General features: G+C 36.3%; 1 protein-coding gene across 3 annotated transcripts in view; it reads right to left on the minus strand.

The window, feature by feature from the left end:
* Positions 1 to 26,986, minus strand: part of MRPL1 (mitochondrial ribosomal protein L1) — a 97,883-nt gene that overhangs the window by 15,976 nt on the left and 54,921 nt on the right. For all 3 annotated transcript variants that reach the window (XM_045473648.1, XM_045473649.1, XM_045473647.1), the window contains exon 7: positions 26,310 to 26,416. In XM_045473648.1, coding sequence (XP_045329604.1) covers positions 26,310 to 26,416 — 107 coding nt within the window. The remainder of the gene's footprint in view (positions 1 to 26,309; positions 26,417 to 26,986) is intronic.

Below are 26,986 nucleotides of genomic sequence, written 5' to 3' on the forward strand. Positions count from 1 at the left end.
TAGGTCCATCTTAACTCCGCCCCGCCCAAGCAATGACTCTTAAACTTTTTTGGGTCATGAAACCTCACTCCAGAAAACTGCACACAAGCACACAAAAAAATTACCCTGTGCTTTCACAGGCTTCATGGATTATCTGATTAAAAGAAAGGGGAAGAGAGAAGAAAGGCTTCTGAAAAAAGTGTGTCAGCTAAAAGGGATCCCTAGTCACACTTTTGAGAACTGCTAGCCAAAAGGTAAGTCTTAAAATATTTTGGAAGACTAAGGACTACAGTGTAGGAAAATAATCTGACTGAATTTTTTACCTTTTACAGAGGATAAAAAGAAAATACACACATAAGCAAAATACATATACATGATTTTTAAACAATCACATGATCCTCCTAAAGTGGCCAACTACTGTCACTATAAATGTTCTGACAGCCTCTAAATGTATGATCATCTCTAAGTGGAAACTGTAAAGAGGACTGCTCCTTTGGAAAGCACTTGTTAGAACATCTGGCCTCCCAAATCTCTTCCAAACGCAATGTTCTAAGATTCTGCAGATGGGCCAATTCTCTTAATCACCATGACTCCTTACAGTCTAAACCAACGAAAGGAAGATAATCTGTGTGTCCTCTATACAACATTAAGGAAAGTAATAATAATAATAATTGATTGATTGAGCAGCTCTATTTATTGAGTAAATTCTCTGAGCCAAGCTCTATTCTAAGCATTAAACATTCTCATTCATTTCTCCTAAGAATCCTTTGAAATAGGAACTACTGCAATTGCTCTCTTACCATTAGAAACTGAGACCTAGGGGGCTCCTGGGGGGCTCAGTCAGTGGAGTGTCTGACTCTTGATTTAAGCTCAGGTCATGATCTCGTGGTTGGTGGGACTGAGTTCCACGTCAGGTCTGTGCTATCAGCCTGCTTGTGATTCTCTCTCTCTCTCTCTCTCTCTCTCTCTCAAAATAAATAAAAACTTTAAGAAAAGAAAAGAAACAGACTTGGAAAACTTTGTTAACTTATCCAAGTGCACACACCCTGGTAAGAAGTGGCTCAGCAGCTATGTTCATGAGCTCTAAAGGCAGAGAAATGTAAATCTGAACCCCATTTCCTCTACCTTGTGACCATGGACACAGTTTTTAAGTGTTGGTAATTCTTACGAAAGATGAAGTATAAGTTTTGGGAAAATACAAAAGGAGTTTGTTATAAACTAAGAGCTGAAAAAGAGGAAACTAAGTGAAATACTTAATGGAAAAGAATATGCATTTAAGTGGGAAAAATATGAATTTTTCTTTCTGCCAAATGAATCCTTTACTACCCTCCAAGCTTTTAGGTGGTTACACCCTATCATTCAGCAACCCTTTCTTGGCCCCCACTCTGTCCATCATCATCCTGGAAGCTAGAAACAGAAAGATGAGTAAGAATCAAAACTTGCCCTCAAGGAGCTTAGAATTTGGTCACTAAAATACAACATCACAGGTGACACTCTAACTATATGAACAACGTTCTACAAGGGCACAGAGGAAGAAGTGATGGACTTTGACAGAGAAGGCTACCCAAAGAAGGTGATACATGGGCTTAAAGATTAAGTTAGTCTTAAAAGATGAAAAGTTTTGAGGAACAATGAGGATCTTCCAGGCAGAAGGAGCAGCATGAGCTAATGTGATAACAAGGTAGAACAGGTTACCATTAAGTGACTCATTATATCTAGGCCTAGGGTTGCAAACTCAAACACAAATGCCTACAGTGGCCAGACCAGGTAATGTGCAGGATTGAAGAGGCCTAGGTTTGAGTGCATATGTCTACGACACCTGTGTGACACAGGCTATGCAGAGGTGGATAGCAACACTCCATATGGAGGAGATAGTAAGCTACTCGACACTAATAAACTGTTACACTGAGGGCTGTGGGTCCACTGTTACCAGAATCCCTGACTTGTCAAGAACCAGAAATCTGAAGTTCTTTGTGATATCATCTAGTTTTTAAATGCTGATTCAAGAAAACAAAACAAAACCACTATCCAGGCCCAATAAAATAAGTTTGGGGACCTAATTCAGCTTGTAAGCTGCCAATTGGTAACTCCAGACTTTAGCCTGCCTCCCTGAAAATAGCAAGAAATGCTAAATTTGAAATTGATGTAGTGATTCGAGACTACAAAGAGATGTGAATATAAAGATAAAGATTTTATTTAGAACTGTGAGCAGTGAGAAGCTATACAATGTTTCTTAGCAGACAAATGGTATATCTGATCAATGTCTTACAAAGAATTCTAGAGGAAGAGTATGCGTAAAACAGTTGGCAAACTTTCTCTATAAATGGTCAGATGGTAAATATTTGGGGCTTTGCAGGCCAAACAGTCTGTGTTGCAACTACTCAATTCTGCTATTTTAGCAAGAAAGAAGCCATAGACAATACACAAATTAATGACTGCACCTGTGTTCCAACAAAACGCTACTTACAAAGACACGTGGAGAGCTAGAAATGGTCCCCAGGCCAGTTTGCAAACCCCTGATGTGGAAGACAGACTGAAGGATGTTTGAGGAAGTGAATGGGCAAAAAAAGCCATTAATTTTTGTGCGATGAAAAAGATTTTTGTTTTGTTTGATTAACAGAAAGCTTTGTTGGGTGCTGAGAGATTTTTGGTATCCTACTATGTATCCATCTACTATGCAGATGAAGCAAAAAAAAATGTTTTGTCAGGCTAAGAATTGCATTGCCATTTAAAGTAACAGTAGGGAAAATGCTTAGCAACTGTTTTAACAGCTGTTGTAAGCTTAGATATGTGTTTGGAAGAAGATGTTGCATGGGGCTTTTCTGGAAGTTTCTTCAGGACTGATTATCAGGTTCTAAATATGAAAGCAAAAAAAGGCATTTAATACCCTATATTCTAAAGAAAGATACCAACAATTAAGGCCGCCAAAAAGGTGCTATTATAATCAACACCTACCTAAGTAGAAGCAGGCCAAGTGAAGGGAGGCAAGGCTCCAAGAAGCTACTCTGTGGAGATGGGGGGGGCACCTGTCAGAAGGGGAGACTAGTGGGCTGAACATGTGGTATTAAAGACCTCAAACCAATAAGGGCTGGCCACAGAAGCAGCAATAATCGAGTGGGGGCAACAAATTCAGGCAGATAAGCAGAGGCATGTGCCTTTCCTGCCTTAATACCCTAGGGTAGTCAGGCCTGAGAAACAGATTGGGGCAAAGTATCTCAGAAGTGAATCAAGTCATTGCAGAACTCTAAGGTCTAGAGTGGGAGGTTTTGTGAGTGAAGACTTCATAAGCCCTCCTCACATCAGATCACATGAACAATAAAAACCTGGTTCCAAACTGAGCAAGGGAAATCTTTGCATGGGAGATTAGAGTTCTGAACTGCATCAGACTGCACTTGTAATTACTGACAGTCACTGGAAACTATGAGATCTATATCTAATGTTCCAGGGAAGGGAACACAGAAAGGAAATCATACCCATGGCACAATAAGAAAATGGAGGAAACTATTCCATGTTTGTATCCCACTAAATTCAGACTTCAATAGTTATAAATTTATACATACTACTTCTATAAATATGAAAGACATGTCAAGATTAAAAAGGAGTTAAATTGGTCTTTTTTAGGTGTACAGTTGCACACATTGTAACTCACACATACAATTGAGTAACCACCATAATACAGGATACAGAAAAACTTCCTGATGTGATCTCTTAGCTACTGCTACCCTCGCAAACCCTGATATGTCACTATATAGTTTTGTCTTCTCAAAAATGTCATACAAATAAATAACAGTATGTAACCTTTCCTCTTTTCTTTCCTCTGTAATTTTTTAAAAACTGTGCTGAAAATACAAAAAATTTACCACTGTAATTATTTTGAAGTATACAGTTCAGTGGTATTAAGTACATTCTCATTTTTATGCAACTCTCACCACCATCTACCTCCAGAACTTTTTCCATCTTTCTTGTCTAAAAGTAGGGCACCTGTCGATGGATGAATGGATAAAGAAGATGTGGTATATATATATATATATATATATATATATATATATATATATATGTATATGTATATGTATATATGTATATATATATGTATATATGTATATGTATATGTATATATATATATGTATATGTATATACACACACACAATGGAGTATTACTCGGCAATCAAAAAGAATGAAATATTGCCATCTGCAACTACGTGGATGCAACTAGAGGGTATTATGCTAAATGAAATTAGTCAGTCAGAGAAAGACAAAAATCATGACTTCACTCATATGACTTTAAGATGCAAAACAGATGAACATAAGGGAAAGGAAGCAAAAATAATATAAAAACAGGGAGGGGGACAAAAACATAAGAGACCCTTAAATATGGAGAACAAACAGAGGGTTACTGGAGGGGTTGTGGGAGGGGGGATGGGCTAAATGGGAAAGGGGCATTAAGGAATCTACTCCTGAAATCATTGTTGCACTATATGCTAACTAACTTGGATTTTAAATAAATACATACATACATAGATACATACATAGATACATACATACATACATGAATAAGGGGCGCCTGTGTGGCTCAGTCAGTTGAGCAGCTAACTCTTGATTTTAGTTCAGGTCATAATCTGACAGTCGTGAGATCAAGCCCCGCAGCGGGGTCCACATTAGGCGTGGGGCCTGCTTGAGATTCTCTCTCTCCCTCTGCCCCTCTCCCACTCACGCTCTCTTTCTCTCAAAAAATTAAAACTGTGCACCCATTAAACACTATTTTCCCCATTCTCCCTTTCCCCATCCCCTGGCACACTTTAGAGACTTTGCATGTTCAGTTCCAGAACCACCACAATAAAGTGGAATACTGCAATCAAGTGAATCACCGTTCTACTGTCTGTCTCTATGAACAGGATGGCTCTTGGTACCTCAAATAAGTGGGATCATAGAGTATCCTTTGTCAACTGGTTTACTTCACTTAGCATAATGTCTTCAAGGTTCATACATGTTACACATAGCATGTGTCAAATTTCCTTCCTTCTTAAGACTGAATAACATTCCATGGTACATACAGACATACCTCATTTTCTTAAGCTTCACTTTATTGTACTTTACAGACACTACATTTTGAAAGTTTGTGGCAACCCTATGTCGAACAAGTTAATTGGCACCATTTTTCCAACAGCATTTACTCAATTCATGCCTCAGTCATATTCTGGTAATTCTCACAATAGTTCAAACTTTTTCATTATTATATTTGTTATGGAGTCAATCAATGCAGGAAACTGCATTATTGACTTGTTTTAAGAAACTGCCACAGCCATCTCAACCTTTGGCAATCACTGCCCTGATCAGTCAGCACCCATCAGCATCAAAGTAGAATGTCTTGATATCAACAAAAAGATTACAACTCGCTGAAAGCTCAGATGATGGTTAGGATTTTTTAGCAATGAACTATTTTTTAATTGTTCTTTTAGACATAATGCTGTTTCACACCTTAACAGACCACGTATAGTATAAAAATAACTTTCATATGCAGTGAGAAACCAAAAAATGCATTTGATTCACTTGATTGCAATATTCCACTTTATTGTGGTGGTTCTGGAACTGAACATGCAAAATCTCTAAAGTGTGCCTGAATATATGTTTTGTTTATCCATTTGTCTGTCATGGACACTTGGGTTGCTTCCACTTTTTGGCTATTTGAATAATGCTCTTATGAACATGGCTCTACATACATCTGAGTTCCTGCTTTCAATTCTTTTGGGTATATATAAGTAGAATCTACGGATCTACTGTAATTCTATGTTTAATTTTTTGAGGAACTGTCATGTCATTTTCCATGGCAACTGCACCATTTTATATCCCTACCAGCAATGCTCAAGGGTCCCGATTTCTCTGTATCCTTGCCAACACTTATTTCTGGGGTTTTTTTGATAACAGCTATCCCAATAGGTGTGAAGTAGTATCTCACTTTGGTTTTAATTTGCATTTTCCTGTTGGTTAATGATGCCGAGCATCTTTTCATGTCTTTATTAGCCATTTGTATATCTTATTTGGAAAAATGTGTATTCAGATCGTTTGCTCACTTTTTGAATTATTTATCATTTTATTACTGAGTTACAGTGGCCCCCCTTTATCCATGGGAAACAAGACCCCCAGTGAATGCCTCAAACTGAAGATAATACCAAACCTCTAAATTATGTTTTTCCTATACATTCATATCTGTGATAAAGTTTAACTTACAAATTAAGCACAGTTAAGAGATGAACAATAATAAAATGGAACAATTATAACAATATTCTGTAATAAAAGTTACGTGAATGTGGTTTCTCTCAAAACATGTTATTGTACTATGCTCACCCTGGTGATGATAGGGGATGGTAAAATGCCTACATGATAAGGTGAAGTGAGGTGAGTGACACAGGTGTTGTGATACAGTGTTAGGCTGTCAGTGACCTCCTGACAGTGCATCAAGGGACCATCTGCCTCTAGACTGCAGTTGACCATGGGGAACTGAAACTGTGGAAAGATAAACCACGGATAAGGGGGGACTACTGTATAAGACTTCTTCGTGTATTCTAGATACAAGTCTCTTACCATATATATATGATTTGCAGATATTTTCTGCTATTCATTTGGCTGCCTTTTCACTCTGATATTGTCCTTAGATGTACAAAACTTTTAAATTTTGATGAAGTCCAATTTATCTCTTTTGTCGCCTGTGCTTTTGGTGTCAGTATATATAATCTTTTGAGACTACTTTCACTTGGGTTATAGAATGTAACCTTCTGGGATTCATTTAGGTGGTTCCATCAACAGCTCACACCCTTTTTATCACTGAGTAGTAGTCCACTGTACGATGTACCAGACAGGTTTTTTTTAATCCATTCACATATAGAAGGACAACTGAGTTTTTCCCAGCTTTTGATGATTATCAATAACAGTTCCTATAAACATGTGTTCAGATATTTGTGTGAACTTAAGTTTTGATTTTACTTTAAATGCTTCAACTCTATGGGATAAAACCCCAGAAAATTTGTGGGCTATACAATATATGTTTAGCTTTATAAGATACTACCAAACTGTTTCACAGAGTGGCTATACCACTTTGTACTTCTACCAGAGAAATGTGAGAGTTTGTCCATAATTATATCATTATTTAAGTAATTTTCTGCATGACACTTCCTTCTTTTTGGGACACCAATAATATGAAAGTTAGATCTTTGTTACTGGCCTCCAGGACTCTAAGGCTTTATCTTTTTTTCCAATCTTTTGTCTTTGTTTCTCAGATTGGATAATTCCTATGATCTATTTTCAAGTTATATCCTCTGTCATCTCTATTAATTTCATCTCCAGTAGTTCAGAAACAATTTTCATCAGGTCCCTTTCCCAGGTTGATCTTCCCAGTACTTTCTGGTTCCCTGAGGCTCTCCTTTTGGAATCCTGCCCAGAAAGGTGGGGCTTTATTTACCCCATTTTGCTACTTATTCTCTGTAACTGTTCCTGCATTGGGAGCCAACTGACAGAACAGAAAGAGAAAAAAAGCAAAGACAGTGTGCCCTATCCTCTTGTGACCTCAGATCCTCCAGTCAGAAAGGAAGGTTCCCCTGTCTCAAATTTTAGGTACCTGTATCCTCTGCGGCACCAACTGTCCTCATTAGGATGCATTATCTCTATTTCTCAAGCCTGAGGTAAAGGGCTTCTCCCGAAGCTCTGTCTGCACCAATGTCCACTTCTCAGTTTCAAACTATGTTGAGAACAGGTCATGTGACAACACAAGAGAAACATGGCAAACTCACCACCAGTAGTGAGTGGTGGTACTTCAAATTCTAGTCTTCCCTAATACACCTGCTACTATTTACTTTTCAGAGTCTTCAAATAGCTACTCCATGCATTCTGTCCAGGTTTTATGATAGTTGCATTCAGTGCGAGACAGGTTGTCATGTGATTACATCATCTCACCTGGAACCACAACTTCAGGCTTATGTATTATGTATTTATATTTTAGGGTTGGCAAACTTTTTCTGCAAAGAACCAGATGGCAAATATTTTAGGCTTTTAAGGCCACATATGATTTTTGCTGCATATTCCTTTTTTTTGACACCCCTTTTTTAAAAGACCATTCTAAGCTCACAAGTAGTACAAAAACAGACCAAAGAGCCACTGTTTGCCAACTCCTGTATTAGAATACAGTATTTTGGGGCGCCTGGGTGGCGCAGTCGGTTAAGCGTCCGACTTAAGCCAGGTCACGATCTCGCGGTCTGTGAGTTCGAGCCCCGCGTCGGGCTCTGGGCTGATGGCTCAGAGCCTGGAGCCTGTTTCTGATTCTGTTTCTCCCTCTCTCTCTGCCCCTCCCCCATCCATGCTCTGTCTCTCTCTGTCCCAAAAAATAAATAAATGTTGAAAAAAAAAATTAAAAAAAAAAAAAAAAGAATACATTATTTGTCTCCAAATATATACAAATTCATGCAAAGACAAGTTGTGATATGAGTTATGCTTTACATCACTTTAACAAATTCCTTATCTTTGCCAAAATCTAAATGGGGGAAGGAGGGTGCTCTCAGGCAAAAGCAACTTTCATCATTGCTTATAATAAAGCTACTTAGAAAATGCTTAATTTTGTCCTTCTTTCTTTCTTTTTTTTTTAAACGAGGCTCCACACCCAATGGGGGAGGTGAATTCATGACCCTGGAATCAAGAGTCAGAGGCTCTACCAACTGAGCCAGCCAGGTCCTCTTTATGTTTCTATTTAATATATTTGATAATTCACAATAGGGTCTTATTGGTGTTTTATTATTTACTGCAAATACTATATTAGTGAATGTTATTTGTTTGAAAGTAACACTAATGAAACTCACAAGGAATTATCTTTCAGATCTATTCAATTTCTTCTCCCAACATTTGAATAAAAACAGAATTCAGTAAAAGCTATCAAACTTATCACTGGCTTTTGAAATAGAGTTAACAGGAGCACCTGGGTGGCTCAGTCAGTTAAGTGTCCAACTTCAGCTCAGGTCATGATCTCGTCGTTTGCAAGTTCGGGACCCCTGTCAGGCTCTGTGCTGATAGCTCAGAGCCTTGAGTCTGCTTCGGATTCTGTGCCTTCCTCTCTCTCTGTCCCTCCCCTGTTTGTGCTCTGTCTCCCTCGGTCTCAAAAATAAATAAACATTAAAAAAAATTTTTTTAATGAAATAAAGTTAACAAAAGAAAGCTGTTTATGCAATATACTGACAACTACTTATTAAAAAATGAATTAACAAACAAAGGGAAGCAAGTTGGTTTACTCCCCTTTTACACGTTATCACACAAATATTTTTCAGCATGTTATTCTATTAATCAGTGATCACTACATTATTGCGTTAATACAATGAATTAAAAAGAAAAGTTAGCTATTTCTCTCAAATGTTATGGTTTTTCTTATGCTACAATTTATATCTGGAAAAAGGTGAAACTCACACTTTCAATTCCCAAAAGTTCTAGGAAATTATCTAATTTCATAACAGTATATAGGTAAGAAAACTAGAAGTGATAATAAGCAATTTTTGATTTAATACTCCTACTGGGAAGAACACTGATAAATATCCATTTAGAAGATATAATGTAAAAAATACTATAAGGATTATTCATCCCACTTAAATATGCATAGCTCTCACAATAAGGGATCAAGCAGAATGCTGGCACATATTGGGTTCTGGATAAATAGTTTCTCTTTCCTCTTTTTTAGCCCCATACGCTTGGATATCTAAGATCTATTGCCAATCTACTTCCTTCACTTTTTTTTTTTTTTAATGTTTATTTATTTTTGAGAGACAGAAACAGAGCACGAGTGGGGAAGGAGCAGAGAGAGAGGGAGACACAGAATCCAAAGCAGGCTCCAGGCTCTGAGCTGTCAGCACAGAGCCCGATGCAGGGCTTGAACCCATGAACCTCGAGATCATGACCTGAGCTGAAGTCGGCACTTAACTGACTGAGCCACCCAGGCACCCCCCCCCACCCCGAACCCGACTTCTTTCACTTTTAATATGAACAAGCACAGAATTTGACTTTACGTTCTATATTTTCTTCTCTTTTTAATTCCCTTATCTATGACACAGCATGCTGTAGTATACCACCAATAATGCAACAAAAGAGAAGTTAATTATCAACTGGAAGGAATGGAGTAAAAGGAGAGGGGAAGTAGCACTGAGCTATGAACCAATGGCCTACCACATTTTATCCAACTGTTGCTTGTATCTAACTGCTTTAAGCAATATTCCTAGCTTGCCACTTTCTCAACTTATAGGCCTCACTGCTGTAAAATAACCCTTCAATTTCCAGGTACTATGTTATCCACACCTTGCTGTTCAACTGAACTTCAGCATATTCACTTTTCCTGTTGTAACATGTTTGCTAAAACTGGAGGCTCTGATTTCAACATAAGATTTTACTATGTTTACATTCCCTTGCCCTGAACTTGTTTATTTTTGTTATAATATACTTCAGCTTTTATCAGCTGCCACATTAATAATATTCTTGCCACAAAACAATTCACTATTACATAAGCAAAGCATAGTGATACATGCCTATGAATGAACCATGTCCACAACCTTAAAAAGGAGAGAAAAGCACATCAAAGTCATTGCCTTTATATTAAGTGTGTCAAAGATCCAAGTATTTTTGAAATCTGAACAAGAAACACCAGTTAAATCAGGTCTTGGCATGATACAGTATAAATGTAAATCTGAGCTGTCTTGCCCTGTTTTTTTCCTTTTAGAAAATGAGTATAGGTTTTATCTGCCAATACCATTAACATTTACAAGTCTTCATAATCTGGTTATTTATGTGATTGTAAAAGGGCTACAGCTGTTTGTATTTATTTATTTATTTTTTGAATGTTTACTTATTTTTGAGAGACATAGAAAGACAGAGTGCGAGCTGGGGAGGGACAAAGAGAACGGGAGACAGAGAATCTGAAGCAGGCTCCAGGCTCTGAACTGTCAGCACAGAGCCTGAAGCAGGCCTTGAATTCAAGCCGTGAGATCATGCACGACCTGAGCTGAAGTCAGACACTTAACTGACTGAGCCACCCAGGGGTGCCCCTACAGCTGTTTTTCTCTAATGTTATGATAACTGTGCATGTCAAAGCTGGTCTATGACATAATGTATATTTTAAAGATATTCTTCAAATTTTCGATCATATTCAGAGAAGTTTTTAGAAGTCTTCCTCATTGCAAATTATTCAAGGTTTTATGTTCTAAGTATATATTAATTAAAAGAATAGAGGGGTGCCTGGGTGGCTCAGTTGGTTAAACCTTGGACTTCAACTCAGGTCATGATCTCACAGTTCATGAGTTCAAGCCCTGAATCGGGCTCTGTGCTGAAAGCTCAGAGCCTGGAGCCTGCTTTGGATTCTGGAGTCTCTTCTGGAGTCTGCTGGAGTCTCCTTCTCTCTCTGCCCCTCTCCCACTTGTACTCTCTCTCTCTCTCAAAAATAACATTAAAAAAATTTTTTTTTAAAAAGAATAGAAATAGTTTCTAAACAGAAAAAGAAGAAATGACATACATATTTTTAAAGTACATAGTTGCTTTAGAATACTCTCCTTTTTTTACTTGATTTTTTTTTACTTGATACTAGTGGGATCTTGTCCTGTGATATAAGAAAATAAATAGGAAAAGTAGGACTCCATTCACTTAAAGGAGGAATCAGTGTTTCATAATAAACTTACTAATGCCACTAACTTGGAATTAGTAATAATTCAGAGACTGTCAAATATGTTTTTAAAAAATTTATAATGTAACAATTTAATAATATAAGATTACAGAAAAACACTTAAACATCTTTATAGAACAAACTTTTATATTAAAAATTGTTTTTAAATAAATAATTAAAGATATAGCATTATTAACTTGGGCAACATCTACCAGACAGCTTTTGATTAGATACCTTATGTAATCAAAGTTAATTAAGTCACATGTCACTGAGAAACTATTCTGTGGTATTCATTTCCCACTAATTCATACTAATTTTCCCATAAATTTAATTATATTTTCATCTTCCCAACATGTAGGTGGATAGCCAGAGAGAGGGAAGAGTAGAAATGAGGTAAGAAAAGCAAAAATAAAGAGAGGGAAGAAGAAAATAAAAAAGAAAAACTTCAAAGAGCTATTAAAAGAAAAAAAATAAATAAAAAAGAGAGGGTATGGAAGAAAGAAGGGAAAGGGGAACCTGAAAATAAATCTGACTGCTAAACAGTACTACCACTACTGCTATTATTATTATTACTATTATTGTTGTTGTTGTTGTTGTTATTATTGAACCAAGACTCATCTAATCTCCTCCTGCCAGAGTTCTGAAAGCCAAGTCAAGGGAGAAGAGGGCAGGGGATGGGGGGAAGAATTTCTCAGCATTCGGTATACATAGATTCACTTATCTCCATTTTCAATTTTAACTCCTGATCTCCCCCAGGTTAGAAACTCTCTCTTTTAATCTTTCCAACCATATGCCAGCATGGGAAAGGGCAGTCACCCAGTGTCATGAAGTATGTAAGAATCTTCAACAGTTTTCAACGAATCTCCCTTATTTCAGAGGTCTCTTGCCCCATTCCCAGACATGCCACTAATACCTGGTTCCAGAAGTATCTAAAGCCAGATCCTGAGCCTTTTTAAAGATTCTGAAATTTAGACTGTACTAATTTTTTGGCTTTCTCCATTGCTGACTTACATTTGGCATTTTCTAATCAGTTATCACTGTAGTGTTCAATCCACTATCTTTACCTGGAAGGCTCATAATACATGCTATTTTCAAGTGTCATTGGTATACTTGAAAACAGACTATTAATGTTATACCACAGGCCACAATGAAAGACTCAAGAAATTTTTAAAAGTAGAAACTACAAAGGGTGCATTCTTCAACAAGAAGGCAGTCAAACTAGAGTACAACAAAAAGTTAAACAAGCTAAAAAATTTTCCAAATTTTAAAATATTCTGCCAAATAAGTTTAAAAAGTACCATGACACATTATTTTAAAAATGACAAAAAAAACCTAAATATAAAAACATATAGAGAGGCAGATTCATATTTAAACTCTTTCATTAAAAAAAATAAAAACTCAAATCTCATACAAAATTTAGCAAATTAAAAAAACCAACAAGAGCAAAAATCTCAGGATAACAGGATAAAGAAAAACAACAAATCAATAAATTATAAATAGAAAAAGTACCAATAAATAAATTCTAAAAGGCATATTAAAAAATAAAACTACTTTGGGGGCACCGGGGTGGCTTAGTCAGTTAAGCATCCGACTTCAGCTCAGGTCATGATCTCACAGTTTGTGGGTTTGAGGCCCCCGTCGGACTCTGTGCTGACAGCTCAGAGCCTGGAGCCTGCTTTGGATTCTGTGTCTCCCTCTCCCTCTGACCCTCTCCTTGCACTCTGTCTCTCTCCCTCTGTCTCTCTCTCAAAAAACTAAATAAACATTAAAATAAAATTTAAAAAAATTACTTTGGAAAGCATATACACATAGGAGAATGTTCTACGGTTCTGCATGAGAAAATATTTAGGGGTGAAGTGTTACAATGTCTGCAACTTAATTTTATGTGTTTCAGAAAATAAAAAGGATATCTACTACGTTCACTAAGCAAACTACTTTTACTACTTTTTCTAAGCAAATGCAACAAAAGTGGTGAATTTAGGTGATGAGAATATAGTATGTAGGTGTTCATGGTACTATTCTTTCAACTTTTCCATTCATTTAAAATTTTTCAAAATAAAAAACTGAAGAAAAATATGCAGACATTGGGGGTATTTACAAATAAGAGCTTAACTAGAAGTAAGAATTTATAAAGCAATAAATTCCAAGAAAATGTGTGGTATTTAATTTCTTTACTTTCTTACCAGAAATGTAATGAATATGGTTTAATTGCCTTTCAGATTTTCTTTTCTAAAGTGCTATGAACCCAAGGAGCCTGCAGTGTTCTCCGATAAAATGAAGATAAAACATCAAGATTCCTGATTTTATGGTTTTTCATAAAATATTATAATGAAAAATCACTTTATTTTAACATTTATTTATTTATGAAAGACAGAGAGAGAGACACAGAGCGTGAGCAGGGAAGGGGCAAAGAGAGAGGGAAACACATAATCCGAAGCAGGTTCCAGGCTCTGAGCTATCAGTACAGAGCCCAACGCAGGGCTCCAACTCAGGAAAGGCAAGATCACGACCTGAGCCTAAGTTGGATGCTCAACCTACTGAGCCGCCCAGACCCCCCTGAAAAGTCATTTTAAAAATCCTCACTTTAGGGGTGACTGGGTAGCTCAGTCGGTGAGGTATATGACTCTTGATTTCGGCTGAGGTCATGTTTTCACTGTTAACAAGATTGAACCCTGTGCTGGGCTCTGTGCTGACAGCATGGGGCTTGCTTGGGATTCTCTCTCTCCCTATCTCTGCCACTCCCCAGCTCATGCTCTCTCTCTCAAAATAAATATATAAACATTTTTTTAAAAATCCTCACTTTAGGGGCGCCTGGGTGGCGCAGTCGGTTAAGCGTCCGACTTCAGCCAGGTCACGATCTCGCGGTCTGTGAGTTCGAGCCCCGCGTCAGGCTCTGGGCTGATGGCTTAGAGCCTGGAGCCTGTTTCCGATTCTGTGTCTCTCTCTCTCTGCCCCTCCCCGGTTCCTGCTCTGTCTCTCTCTGTCCCAAAAATAAATAAACGTTGAAAAAAAAAATTTAAAAAATCCTCACTTTAGGGGTGCTTGGGTGGCTTAGTCAATTAAGCATCTGACACTTGATTTCAGCTCAGGTCATGATCCTGGGTCATGGGATCCAGCCCTGCGTCGGGCTCCACACTGAGCTTCATGAAGCCTGCTTGGGATTCTCTCTCTCACTCTCTCTCCTTTGCCCCTCTTCCCCACTAGCATGCTTGCATTCTCTCTAAAATTAAAAAAAAATTTTAAATCCTCACCTTATGTACCTGTATACTAGAAAATAATTCCTTTGAAAAGTTAGAAAAAGTTAACTGAAAATATATAGTAGGCCCTCACTAACCATTCTTTTGAAGGTCAAACACATTTTATAAGGTATGGAAAATTCTGACAAGTTGCTGTGCTGACAGCAAAACACTTAATAAAGAAGCCAAAACTACAAAAACAAATTAATCTGAAACTAAGTAGATTCATAGCACATTGCACCCTTTAAAAGGTCCAGTGCTCATTACAATGCAAATCTATGTCTTTATCCTTAAACTTGATCCAACTCTGTTAATTACAAAAGATTTTTCAACTAGAATTCATTTGAAAATCAAAGCCTAAAACCTATGAAAACTATAATAAGTACTTTTACATATGTAAGATACTAATAAACTGGACTCAGACATAAAAGTTAGCTTAGTTGCTATTTGAAAACATATACAGAAACACGGGTCTGATTTTATAGGCTCTTTTAGGAGTATGTATAATAGGCCATGAGAGGCATATAATTCATTATGATATTAAATAGTATGATAGGTTAAATACACCAGGTAAGCAACTATAAATTTTCCTTTAAACTATAGTACATGTCCTCTCTTCTGGATAAATGCTTTCTACTACAAGTCTTAATGTGCCATATTTTATAGCTCTAGTAATTTCTTCCTAATGAAAAGTTCTGTCCCTTGATCTGCACCGTTCTCAGCACTACATTATCATGCTTGTTTCTGAAATATGTGAGACAGTCAACATTAACCAAAGTGAAAGGAGACAGAGAACATTTTAGTATTTGATAAATATAAAAGTACTCTATGTATCTCTGTAAGATGGAAAATCCAATATTAATAGAAAATTAGAAATAATTTCTACCTTAAAATAAGGGAAAATAAGAAATAAAGGAAAATAATAAGAGAGCATATCAACAAGGCAGCTATCCTATAATTACACTTAGGAGTGTTCTGAAAAAGTAGGCTAGAGGCCAAGTATGTTAAATCACACAAGAAATCTATCAGTGAGAAAAAAATAAGGCATGTTCTGAAAGCCTCACAGCTAACATAAAATGGATTTGTGGTATGTTATAAAATACTAATAGGCACCCTGTGAAAAGTACTTCAAAGTCTTTATTCTGGCAGGTTTATGCTTTAATATCTGGACACAGTTTAATTTTGTTGTGTAATGTCAAAATATACACTAGGCTAAGCATTCATATAAATAGAGGACAGGATTCTTAACTCTGACTCTCATTCTGAGAAATTCAACAAATTATACTTTTGACTTTCAATATTACTCCATTAAGATTGTTTGAAAAGTTAGGTCTAAATCAGTCAAATTTTTATAATAGAAGACACTGATTCACTATCTATACATTTAAAATGGCTTTTAATTATTTCCAACTGATCTTCAATTGGCAGCAGCTTTTGTTATTCATACATTTGTACATTCACTCATTCAACAATTACTTATTGAGCACCTATGATTTACTGGGGATACAGCAACAAACAAAATGAACAAAAATTCCTTTCACTTTCTTATTCTTTAAGGTTTCTTGGCTCCTCCTTGGCTGCACCAAAACCTTAATTGTTTCCCAAATCCAGCCAGTCTTTTTTTAAATAAAGTTTTTTCTGGGCACATGGCCACTCAGCTAGCACAGACCTTCGGCTAAAGCCATGTGAATTAGTTCTGAAGCACGGTATGCGGGCAGAACTGATGAGGTCAGTGGTTCACATGCTTGAAAGAAAGATGCTTTCTCTCCACCTCCTTCTTGCCTCCTTCACACAGGCTACACATGTTATTGGCAAGATTCAACCACACAGAATAAAAAATGCTGGGAGATGGGAAAACAGCAACAGCAACAACAACAACAAGGGCGGGGGGTGGGGGTAGGGTGCGGAAAGGGAAAGAACCTTGACCCCTGGATGACTCTGGGACAGAACAACACTAAGCTACCCACCAACTAGCTCAAACCTGGGAGAAAAGTAAGTTTCTACAGTGATTAAGTCACTGTTATTTGGTCCCTTAAAACAGCTGAACCAATAGAGATGTATAGCAGTCCACTTGTCATTTTGTGTATTATTATGAAAAACGATCCTTAATTTACCTGGTATATATTTTCAAACTCCTCATAGAAGCCATCCTTGACCTACTTGCTGCTATGATTACATAAATCACTGCTCTTTTTTTTTAATGCAACTTCTTCACATTTTATACATATTTTTATTTTTACACTTATCACACTTTCCTATAATTTATTTCCATACTTATCTCACTACTAGGTATCTTTCTTAAGAAAAAAGGTCTTATTCTTTTTTTGTATCAGATTGTGTCTGACACAGAGTCAGTACTTAATATTTGTTAAATAAAATTTATACATTAAATTGGTTGTTTCTTGTTTTTATTTTTTTTATTTTTTAAATTAGGTTGTAAATGAACTAATTTTTCCTATTCAGAGATACAGTTTAAGAAAAATCGATAACTGAGGATTTTTTTTTATGTACGAAGCAGTGAAAATCTCTAGTTCTTTATGGGTCAGAAAAATCAGTCCCAAACACTGGATAGAAAAGACCTTATTTTCAGTAATTAGCAAATGCCAGGCAATCTCAGTGTTTGTAAATGCTTCAATTTCACAAGCAGTCAACCTTTAATGACCATAGGTCTTGTCAATTTCATTTAGTAGGCACTAGCAAGTCATGGTAGAGGTGAGTCAGACAGGGTCCACAGCAAAGGGAGTCATAGGAGCCCACACACAAAAAAAGAGAGTGGTGGAGAATCAGGGCAGGCCTAGAAAAGTGAGAAAAAAGGAGCAAGAATGGGGAGGGGAGGTACATGAGGAAACTCAGAATCTTAACAAGTAGAACAGAAGACTGGAACCCAAGAAGAAAACAATGGTAATGTTTACCTTGGAATTTTTAAGCTGTTAAAAGTACACACAGACTCACACACACACCAGTAATGTATCACCTAACAAACTGATAAAATGATTACATTTGATAATATCTAATGCTGGTGCGTGAGGCACCATAACACACCATTTGATGAATTACAGATTAGTGTAAACACTTTAGAGGGTAATTTAGCAATCCTTACAATAAATTTTTGAATATACATTCTATTTCTAGAAATTTATCTTATGGGTATACTTGGCAAAAACCAGCAATATATATTTGTAAGAATGTCATTAAAGTATTAATTTGTAATAGCAAAAAATTGGACATGATCTAAATGTCCATTGATAGCAAACTGATTCTTGTACATGCACACCAGGGAATACAACTCTACACAACCATTAAAAAAAAAACATAGCAGATCTCTTTGCATCTTTGAAGATATCCATGCTATTTTAAGTGGAAAAGAAAGGTATGGAACAGTGTGTGTGGCATAATACCTTGTATGTAAGTAAATTTTTCTAAGGGTGTTTATGCTATGCTTTAACATTTCTAGAATGACAAAAAGCTATTCTTTTAAAGTTTATTTATTTTTAGTAATCTCCACACCCAACATAGGGCTCAAACTCATGACCCCGAGATCAAGAATTGCATGCTCTTCCAATTGAGCCAGACAGGTGCCCCAACAAAAAACTATTAATAAAAGTTCTAGAAGAAAACATTGCAGGGAGAGGGGCTTTAGTGTTTCCTTTTTGTAAACTGATTAAATTTAACCAAGTGTATATATTAATTTGAAAATTATTAACTGTCAACAGAGTTGACAGAGTCCAGGCAGCAGAATTATGACTATTATATACTGTTTTTCTATATTATAAACACATACAAATCCCTTAAAAATGATCTAATTAGTACCTGCAATCAAACTACTACTATTTAGAATATATACACTAGCCAGGTATATAATTATGTCTCAACATTTTAAAGACTCTACATTAGTTTCATTTCTTTTTCATGAAAAGAACCATGATTTTTAAAACTTAGGGCTCAGTTAAAGAAATGTGCTTTTTCTCCCCTGTGAATCTTTACTTTTAGTTTTATGCTTTAAAATCTTTCTCTTGAATTTGATCACTTAGCAGCCTACTTTTACCCCAACCAACACTATGAGAAAAGGTGACTACATGACAGTAATATAACTGACTGAAAAATTAAATATTCCAGTGATGACCTGTTGTGTTTGCATGATGTTCAACATATCATTTAAAAGGCATTTTCATTGATAGGAGCACATGATCTGATAGCACGCAGTCACAACCAATTTCATGAATATGTAAATTATAGGTACAAATGGTAGGAAAGATTAGGAAAGAAACTAATTTACCTGTAAGTAACATTGCTGACAAGTGTTAGATATTGGCTGGCTAGAAGAGCATTTGCAGTTTTGATATACAAAGGCATTAGTGTTGAGTTCTAATACCCAAGATACTAATCTTCATGTCAGATAACTAAGAAAGATCATTCAATTGATTATACTTATCACATTAATACAGAAGGAAAACCAGCTTAAACTAATCAAGATCAATTTCATGTTCCATCAATACTAGAACTGGATCTTAAAGCAATGTGGCAGTATAGACCCTTTGAGAATTGTAACAAGGGATATCAAAATGATTTAACTAATGTAAGATAATCTCTCCTATACAGGCAAATAGAAACACAAAATTAATACATGTCACTCTTCCAAAAACACCTTTCTAGATCAAGGGTCAGCAAATCTCTTTCTCTAAAGATCCAGAATTTAAATATGTCAGGCCTTGTGGGCCACATACAATCTCTGTAGCAAATTTTTTGTTTTATTTTTTACAACGCCTTGAAGTTGTAAAGAGCATTCTTAATCACAGGCTGTACAAAAACAATCCACAACTGTATTTGTCCCATGGGCTATAGCTTGTTGACGACCTCTGCTCTAGACACCTTCCTTCCTTCTAGATACCACAATGAGGAACCCTAATAGGCATGTGATGCTGTCTGTGCTCTTTCATCTGCATACTGCATCTGAATCTAGTCCTCATATCACACAGGGGGCAAAAACGAACAAAAACCTTCACATCTTCAATATTTCCAACTATATTTCCAACATCACTCATGGAAATCTCAAACTTTTAAGGAAGATACATTACTTTGCTTAAAATCTTTTTATCTCTGATAATAAATAAAATTCATATGATAGTTATATTACATACAATTGTAAACACATTTCTATTCCTTTTTAAGTAACTATAATGAGGTATACCTGACATACTCATTATTAACTTATTAACTTGATTGAGTTGTATTTTGCATATCATATTATTCACCATTTTCTAATTTATGTTTCCAATGACTTTTTAGTAAGCTCATCAAGTTGTGCAACAATCACCATAAATCAGTTTTAAAACATCTTCATCATCCCAATATCACCCTCATGCACATTACTGTTAATGCCTATACTTACTGCTCCTGCCCCTGCCCAAGGCAACCCCTCATCTACTTTTCATCTTTTCATATAAATGGTATCACATAGTATGTGGTTTCTATGTCTGATTTCTTTCACCAAGCATGTTTTTGTGATTCATCCACATCAGAGCATGTATCCATAATTCATTCCTTTTTATTGCTAAACAGTATTCCTCAGGATATGTTGCACACTCTTAAAGTGTCAATTAATTAAGTTTTGACATATGTATATACTCATGAACACATCACCAGTCAGGATAACAAACATGTCAATCATCCCCCAAATTCCTTGTGGTCCTTTGTAATCCCGCCTTCCCATCCTTCCCCATTTACCTATGCCCAGAGAAACTACTGGTCTGCTTTCTGTCACTACACAAATTCACATTTGCGAGGATCTTACATAAATAGAATCATACAGTGTGTACTCCTTTTGTCTGGCTTCTTTCACTCAGTATCATCTTTTCTAAATTCATCCATGTTAAAGTATGTATCAATCATGTGTTTTTTGCTAAAGAATATTCTATTCTATTGTTTATACATTCACCTATTGAGGGACATGTAGAATGTTTCCAGTTTTTAGCTATTACAAATAAATCTGTTATAAGCATTTGTTCAAAAGCCTTTGTATGGGGGTGCCTGGGTGGCTTAGTCAGTTGAGCTTTGGCTCAAGTCATGATCTCACAGTTCATGGGTTCGAACCTTGTATGGGGCTCTGTGCTGACAGCTCGGAGCCTGGAGCCTGGAGCCTGGTTCAGATTCTGTGTCTCCCTCTCCCTCTCTGCCCCTCCCCTGCTCATGGTCTGTCGCTCTCTCAAAACTAAATAAACATTAAAAAAAAAAAAAGTCTTTGTATGCACATATGTTTTCATTTGTCCTGGGTAAATATCTAAAAGTGGATCATCTAGCAGGTGGATGTTAAACTTCTTAAACTGCCAAGCTGCCAAACTGTTTGCCAAAGAGGTTATATCACTTTACACTGCCACAGCAGTATAGTGTTCCAATCTCTCCATACCCTTACCAATACTTGCCATGGTCAGTCTTTTTAATTTTAATCATTCCAGTAGATGTATAGTGATACCTCATTGTGGTTTTAATTTGTATTTCTATAACAACTAATAATGTGGAGCATCTTTTAGTTTGTTTGTCATCTGTTTGCCATGTGTTTGTCACACCCTGATGAGGTATGTTCAAATTTTTGCTGATTTTTATTTTTCTAAACGTTTATGTATTTATTTGAGAGATAGTACAAGCGAGGGCGGAGCAGACAGAGAGGTAGAGAGAGAATCCCAAGCAGACTCCACACTGAGAGCGCTACACGAGGCTCAATCCTACAACCGTGAGATCCGGACCTGAACAGAAATCAAAGAGTTGGACGCTTAACTTACTGAGCCACCCAGGTACCCTTTTTTATTGATTTTTAAAACTGGATTGTTTTATTATTGAGCTTTGAGAACTCTTTATAAATTGTGGATTTATCAGTTATATGATTTGTAAATATTTTATCCTGGTGTGTGATTTATCTTTGAATTCTCTTAACAGTGTCTTTTCAAGAGCAAACACTTAATTTTTATACAGTGCGATTTATCAATTTCTTTTATGGATCATGCTTTTCATGTCACATCTAAAAAAAAAAAAAAATCCCTAACTCAACTTTTTCTTCCAGAAATTTTATGGTTTTAGGCTTTACATTTAAGTCTTTGATACATTCTGAGTTAATTATACATGGAACAAAGTTATGGGTCAAAATTCATTTTACTGTATACAGATACACAATTGTTCTGGTACCATTTCTTGAAAAGACTAATGTTTCTCCATTAAAAATGGCTTTGCAACTTGTTTTAAATCAGGTGTCCATATGTATGTTGTTTTGGGTTTCTTGGCACTCTGGTCTATCCCATTATCATTTTGTGTTTTTTGACGTCAATATCACACTATCTTAAATACTATAGCTTTATAAATCTTGAAATCAGGTAGAACGCTAACTTTGTTCTTTGTCAAAGTTGTTTTGACTTTTCTAGATCCTTTGTATTTCCATATGCATTTAAATCAACTTGCCAGTTTCTACAAAAAAAAAAAAAAAGTCTAAATAGAATTTTAATGGAGAATGTGCTGAATCCATACATTACTTTGGGGACCTGATATCTTAACAATATTGGATTTACTGATCCATAAACATGGTATACCTCATCATTTATTAGATCTCCTTTAATTTCCCTCAACTATGTTTTGAAACTTGCAGTATATGGATCTTTCACATCTTTTGTCAGATTTATCCCTAAGTATTTCCTAGTTTTTGGTATTAGTATAAACTGTATTATTTTGAATTTTAATTTTTAAAAAAAAATTTTTAATGTTTATTTATTTTTGAGAAAGAGAGAGAGAGAGAGAGAGAGCAAGCTGGGAAGGGGCAGAAAGAAAGGGAGACACGGAATCCGAAGCAGGCTCCAGGTTCCAAGCTGTCAGCACACAGCCTGACACGGGGCTCAAACCCACAAACTGTGAGATCATGACCTGAGCCGAAGCCGGTCGCTTAACCGACTGAGCTACCCAGGTAGCCTGAATTTTAATTTCTTTTAAATTGTTACTGTTATGTAGAAGCAAAATTGATTTTTGTGTATTTGTATTCTATAACCTTTCTTAACCTACTTATTTGTTTTAGTAGCTAGATCATATTATCTGCAAATAATAACTAATTTACTTTTTCCTTTCTAATGAGGAAGCCTCTTTTTTTGCCTGATTGCACTGCCTAGAATCCTTAGGTCAATGCTGAACTGAAGTAGTGACAGTGGATATCCTTGTCTTGTTCCTGATCTTAGGAGGAGAGTATTCAGTTTTTCACCACTAAGTATAATGTCAGCTGTTGTATTTTCATAGATGCCCTTTATCAGGTTGAGGACATTAACTTCTCTTCCTAGTTTGCTGAGACTTTTTAATCAGGAATGAATGTTGGATTCTGTCAAATGCTTTCTCTGTATCTACTGAGATGATCAGATGACTTTTGATTTACAGTTTGTTAATACAGTGAATTTTAATGACTGATCATCAAGTTAAACATTGAATGTTATCATTCTTAGGGTAAACCCTACATGGTGATGACATGATATCCATTCTATATATTGCTAGGCCCTACTGGCTAAAATTTAGTTTATAATTTTGATATCTATGTTTATGAATGATATTAGACTGTTATTTTCTTTGCCTGGTTTTGGTATTAAGGTAATGGTGATTGTCTTAGGTGAAAGAGTAAATCAGGTCCCTGTTACTCTATGTTGGCCAAAAGCAGAAGTCTGCTTTATAGTTATTATGTCATTATTTCATCTATCCCTTCCTATTTTAGAAAGTACATGTTATTATTAACTTCTTTTTGCATTTAGGAGAAATGGAGAATGGGGGAAAACTGAGGCTCAGAGAGCAAGGTAACATGATTCTAATCTGGAATTAGGATTCTGATTCCAGACAGTATGAATTTAAAACCCACTCTCTTAATCTCCTACTATAACATTCATGTAGTATCCAAAAAAATTCTTTTTAAACACAGAAATTAATTTCTTTTTCATTAAGAAAAAGCATTCTATCTCTAAATGATACAAGTAGTCTGAGCTGGAGCTCATGTAATCACTTAATCACTATGGCATTTGTTGAGAAGAATGAATGCCAAGGTTTCTTATACACTGAGTCAGGATCTATATAAAATATTAACTACTGAATATACTGAAAACCTTACTTAAGAAAAAGAACGGATCCAGATGGAAAGAAATAATCTTATAGATGTCCTATAGTTTCCAAAAGTCCAACCAATACAGGAAAAATAATTACTGCTACCATTTCAAGTTTTTATTTAATCTTCAAAACCACATTGTAAAATAAACATTGCTACACAAATTCTATAGGTCAGGAAATCCAGACACAACAACATTAAGAAACTTGTTTAAAGTCTGCTATCCTGTAAGTAGTAAGACAGGTATTCAAACCTAAGTCTCTACAGCTCTAGAAAATCCTCGTAAAATTGGCATTTTTTGTTTTTTACATTACGATGTTGTCATCCCAAACAAATAAGAAGCATTGACAAGGGCTTTTTGGAAATACAGAAAGTGCAACATCAGATTCTAGCAGACCACAATGCCATACAAACTGGTACTAGGCTTTGATGGTAATAATGGCAATGAGGGGTTTCCCAATCCCTGATGAGATTAAACCTGTTTTGTACTCTTTCTAAAGCAAGTTCTCCTTCCATAAAACAAGTTGAGTGCCTTTTCTCTACTTCTGATGATCTATAGTGGGCATAGCTCAATTAGCTTAGACTACTAGCTTAGATTACTAGCTATAATGCAGAATTCCTCTTTTTTTTTTTTTTTTAAGTTTATTTATTTATTTTGAGAGAGAGAATGAGAGAGCAAGCAAGCAGGGGAGGGGCAGAGAGAGAGAAAGAGAAAGGGGGAGAGAGAGAATCCCAAGCAGGCTCCACACTGCCAGTGCAGAGCCCAGTGTGGGGCTCAATCTCATGAACTCTAAGATCATCACCTAAGCCAAAATCAAGAGTCCAACATTTAACCATCTGAGCCACCCAGGCACCCCCTAACACAGAATTCCTCTTAAGAGCAGGATGAGTAGAGGAATAACAGCTATTCAAATAATTCCAGGCATGAGGCAAGATGATTCTGGATAAAAAGCCTGGACTGAAAAGACTGCCAGTGTTCAAATATCTATTCTGCCTCACACTAGACCTTGGAAAACTTACTTGACTTCTTGGGGCTTCCATGCCTTCATCTATAAAATGGGGATGATAATTTTTCCTCTCATAGTATAGAAGATTAAAAGAAAGAATATATGAAGAGTGTTTAGAATAGTGCCTGGCACTTGCTAGGCACTTTTAAATTTTTACTATCAATATCACCATTATTCCTATGGTTACTGAACAGGAAAAAAAATATTGAGATTCTTTAGCATAAAATAAGATACTAGCAGGGCACCTGGGTGGCTCAGTCAGTTGAGAGTCCAACTCTTGGTTTTGGCTCAGGTCACAATCTCATGGTTTGTTAGTTCATGGAGCACCGGGCTCCATGCTATCGCCTGCTTGGGATTCTCTCTCTCTCCCTCTCTCTCTCTCTCTGCCCCTGCCACCTCCCACCTCAGCCCACACACACATTCTCTCTCTCTCAAAATAAATAAACTTAAAAATAAAAAAGATTTGAACAAATAACTACATATCTAAAAACATAGTCCTATAAACTGGGTATTATCTATAACAATGTCCTTGGGGCACCTGGGTGGCTCAGTCAGTTAAGTGTCCAACTTCGGCTCAGGTCATAATCTCATAGTCCGTGAGCTCGAGCCCCATGTCAGGCTCTGTGCTGATAGCTTGGAGCCTGGAGCCTGCTTCAGATTCTGTGTCCCCACTTTCTCTCTGCCCCTCCCCCACTCATGCTCTGTCTCACCCTCTCTCAAAATTAATAAATGATAAATTTTTTTTAAATAAACTTCACATGAATCCTTAATTATTTCAAAATAAAAGAAATCTTGCAGAATGTTCCCTTCAAAAAAAAAAAAAAAAGCGTCCTAAAAACAGCTTTGGAAATTGAGTTCCAGGATCTTCTATAAGTAGGCAAACAGTTTTTAAAACACAAGCAGGGATAATGAAAACAATTCATAAAAATAAAGCAAATTACTCAATTCTATTAAAGTAGTATTAAATACCTACAATGGGCTCAGCATTATGCAATGTCCCACAAGGGATATATAAGATCTAACTATACTCTCAATAAGCTTAGAATGTTAGAGAGCAAAAAATACATATATAGAATAATCAAATAAGACAAAGTACAAGTAATTACCATTGAAGGGCACATGAAAGAATTCTCAAGTACTATTCAAATTTATAAGTTCAACCTATAGAATAAAAAATTATCCATCTGTATATTTAATGCTATTCTTGATACTAGTGCTAAGAACAAGTTTGAAGGACTTGTCACTTAACAGTCACGTTTTAAACAATTAAAAAAAATGGTTATTTAGTAATTTCCATTGTAACTTACTGTTGCTATTTTGGTCTTGAGAAAGTTCTCCCTTTCTTCATCTACCTTAATTTCATGTCCAGTTTTAAATAATTCAAGCATTTTGGGGATGTCACGGCCAATGGACTCTGGTTAGAAAAATTAAAAATCCAAAGTTATCACTACATATAAACAAGTAACAAAAACTACTCAATAAGAGAAACATTCATTGGGTATTAAGATATAGCAAACAAGTTGTGGCAGACAGACTTTAGAGTGGCCCCCAAGATGCCCATTTCCTGGTGTTTATGCCCTTTCATGATCTCCACCCCTGAGTGTAGATGGGTGCTGCAGCTTGCTTCTAAACCAAGAGACAGAACGCTTATATGTACTTGATTATATTACATAAAACTGTAATGCCCATCTTGCAGGAGACTCTCTTCTTTACTAGCTTTGAAGAAACAAGCTGCAATGTTGTAAGTAGACGTATGAAAAGGGCCACAAGACAAGAAAAGGAAGCCCTCAATCTAGCAACCTGCAAGGAACTGAATCCTGCCAACAATCCACATGAGTCCAAAAGCAGATCCTTCCACAGTCAAGTCTCAGATGAAACCACAGCCCTGATACTTTGAAGCTTTATGAGACACAGAAACAGAGGACCCAGCTTAGCTGTACACACATTCCTAGCAGACAGAAACCACGAGATAGAAAATGTGTGC

This window comes from Leopardus geoffroyi, chromosome B1 (assembly GCF_018350155.1).
Source record: "Leopardus geoffroyi isolate Oge1 chromosome B1, O.geoffroyi_Oge1_pat1.0, whole genome shotgun sequence".
Lineage (NCBI taxonomy): Eukaryota > Metazoa > Chordata > Mammalia > Carnivora > Felidae > Leopardus > Leopardus geoffroyi.